Genomic DNA, 2,104 nt, shown 5'->3' with positions numbered 1-2,104 from the left:
CGTACATATAAAAGTCGAATCCTTCTCCTGCTGCTGCAGCTCTTCTCAGACGTCGACTTTAGAGCAGGCGTTTACAAGGACGGCGAGGCGTTCGAGTCCAGAGACCAAACACGGCAGAGTGGACGTTAATTATTATAGATCAGACGTCCTCACGGCAGGTGACGGACAGAATCCTCTCTGACGCCGCTGACTGCTTTGCACCTTTTCCGGTCAATACAGGACAAGGTGAACGTAACGACTGGTACCGTGTATTTATGTGATGCAGTGAAAAAAAAAAAATCCACGCGGCAGCGAAGGCCACGTTTCTCTGTTGTGTTTTCTATAAATCTGAGCTCCAAACAAGCTGGAGCTCGACGTGGGACTGTTGCTTGGACACAGGGAGGTCATTTGAGGTGGTGGAGGTTTTTTACGTCCGTCATTAAATCAACGTGTTCCTTGAAGGCCACCCTCGGTCTCCTCTCCTCACTGGTTCCTTTTTCCTCCTCCATGTTCTGGTTTGATATCAATCCTTGAATGAAAACAGATTTTCCAGCAACAGAAATATCACTCTGGGGAAATTAGGCCGCTGCGCCGGCTATCAGGGAAAAATCAAAGGCGAGTGAAATGATTCTGATCCACTTTTCAAACCTCTGAAACGATGAGCGCGTTGAAGGGCAGACGGCGGCCGAACACGTCACTGCACATCAACGCCAACGTCTTCGTGTAATTGTTCCGCACAGACGTGGACGGGACTTATGTCCAGCTGTCCAAGAGCAGCTCCACACCGCCAATTACCTCGGCCGGCAAATCGTCAGCGGGACTCCCCGCCACGACACGTGGGTAGGTCGCTCCACCTAATGTTGCTGAGTCGTCGTAATTGATCTCTCTGTGGGTTCGGTCGTGACGATTGGGCAACACCTGTAATGAACGTCGGCCGCACAAGTGGGAGTCGAGCAGTTTGTTTGTTTGTTTACATCGTCTCATCACATGGACCGTGAACGCCTGCAGTTAATTGGCTCTGATTTAACAAAAAAATGTACTTTGCATTTTTCAAACCATAGGGTCGCAGCCCAACATGGGGTCGCCTGGAATTCAAATGGGGTCACCTAAAATTTTTGGTAATTGTTTGTTTTTTTTAATTGCTCACAAAAAAATTTTTTTCAGGTAATTACTATATTTTAAGTTATGATTAAAAAGCCAAACACAATCGTAAACATTTGTAACTTTGCTCATCAAAGGACTTTTTAAACATCTGCTATAAGAACGCATCATTTAAAAACTGTACCATCAACTAACTATTCAACATTATTTCTTTGCTGGTGAAAAAAGAACGTCTTTATCTATTTTCTACATCTGCAGTACAACCCGACTGAAGTTGGAACCACGATTGTTTATTTTGCATTTTTCAGCCCATTGAATATTCATTTAGATTTTTTCTGGAGACGACTCTTGGTCGCAGCTCGCGTCGGTTCTCAGATCAGTTCTTCACTCGTTCGTTCGTTCGTTCGTTTGTTTGTTTGTTTGTTTGCAGTACTCACCTGTAGTTCCTTCTGTCGGTGTCGTCATCTCCCAGAAACTGACAACAAGCACCATAACGAGTAGAACCCCTTTACTTCCGCTGTGCATGTGTCGCTCACTCATCCTGAGGAGAACAAAGAGACGGAACGTGAAGTTTCACTCCTTCAAAAACTCACATTACTGCAGTACAACGAAATACAACCATTATTTTTATTTAGTACGATAAAATACACAACGTACATTAGCAACTACTGATGAGTTTGCGACAGGATGTAGTTTGGAGTAAATACCGTAAATAAGTGTCGACTTCATGCTACGTCCTTGTTTGATGGTTGACAAAGACAGACGATGACGTCATCCTGTCAACTTTTATTAGAGCCGTGTATCTACAAGAATCTGGAGACACGATACGTATCACGATACAAGGGCACGATACGATATATTGCGATATCTTACGATACTATAGGCACAACAATATATTGAGTAAAACTGTCGGCGTAGTAAAGATACAACGCTGTTACGCCTTAGCATCAGCTTTGCTCGTGCACCGACTCTAACGGACCATGTGACCATGTGACCGACTCTAACGGACCATGTGACCGACTCT

General features: G+C 44.5%; 1 protein-coding gene across 1 annotated transcript in view; it reads right to left on the bottom strand.

Annotated features, from left to right (window-relative positions):
• Positions 1-1,620, bottom strand: part of tafa2 (TAFA chemokine like family member 2) — a 21,998-nt gene extending 20,378 nt beyond the window's left edge. The window contains exon 1 of the mRNA XM_008315958.3: positions 1,518-1,620. Coding sequence (XP_008314180.1) covers positions 1,518-1,620 — 103 coding nt within the window. The remainder of the gene's footprint in view (positions 1-1,517) is intronic.
• Between the last annotated feature and the right edge of the window lie 484 nt (positions 1,621-2,104).

This window comes from Cynoglossus semilaevis, chromosome 8 (assembly GCF_000523025.1).
Source record: "Cynoglossus semilaevis isolate Cse_v1.0 chromosome 8, Cse_v1.0, whole genome shotgun sequence".
NCBI lineage: Eukaryota > Metazoa > Chordata > Actinopteri > Pleuronectiformes > Cynoglossidae > Cynoglossus > Cynoglossus semilaevis.
Note: the sequence above shows the minus strand (reverse complement) of the source record. Positions and strands in the feature narration are given on the sequence as shown.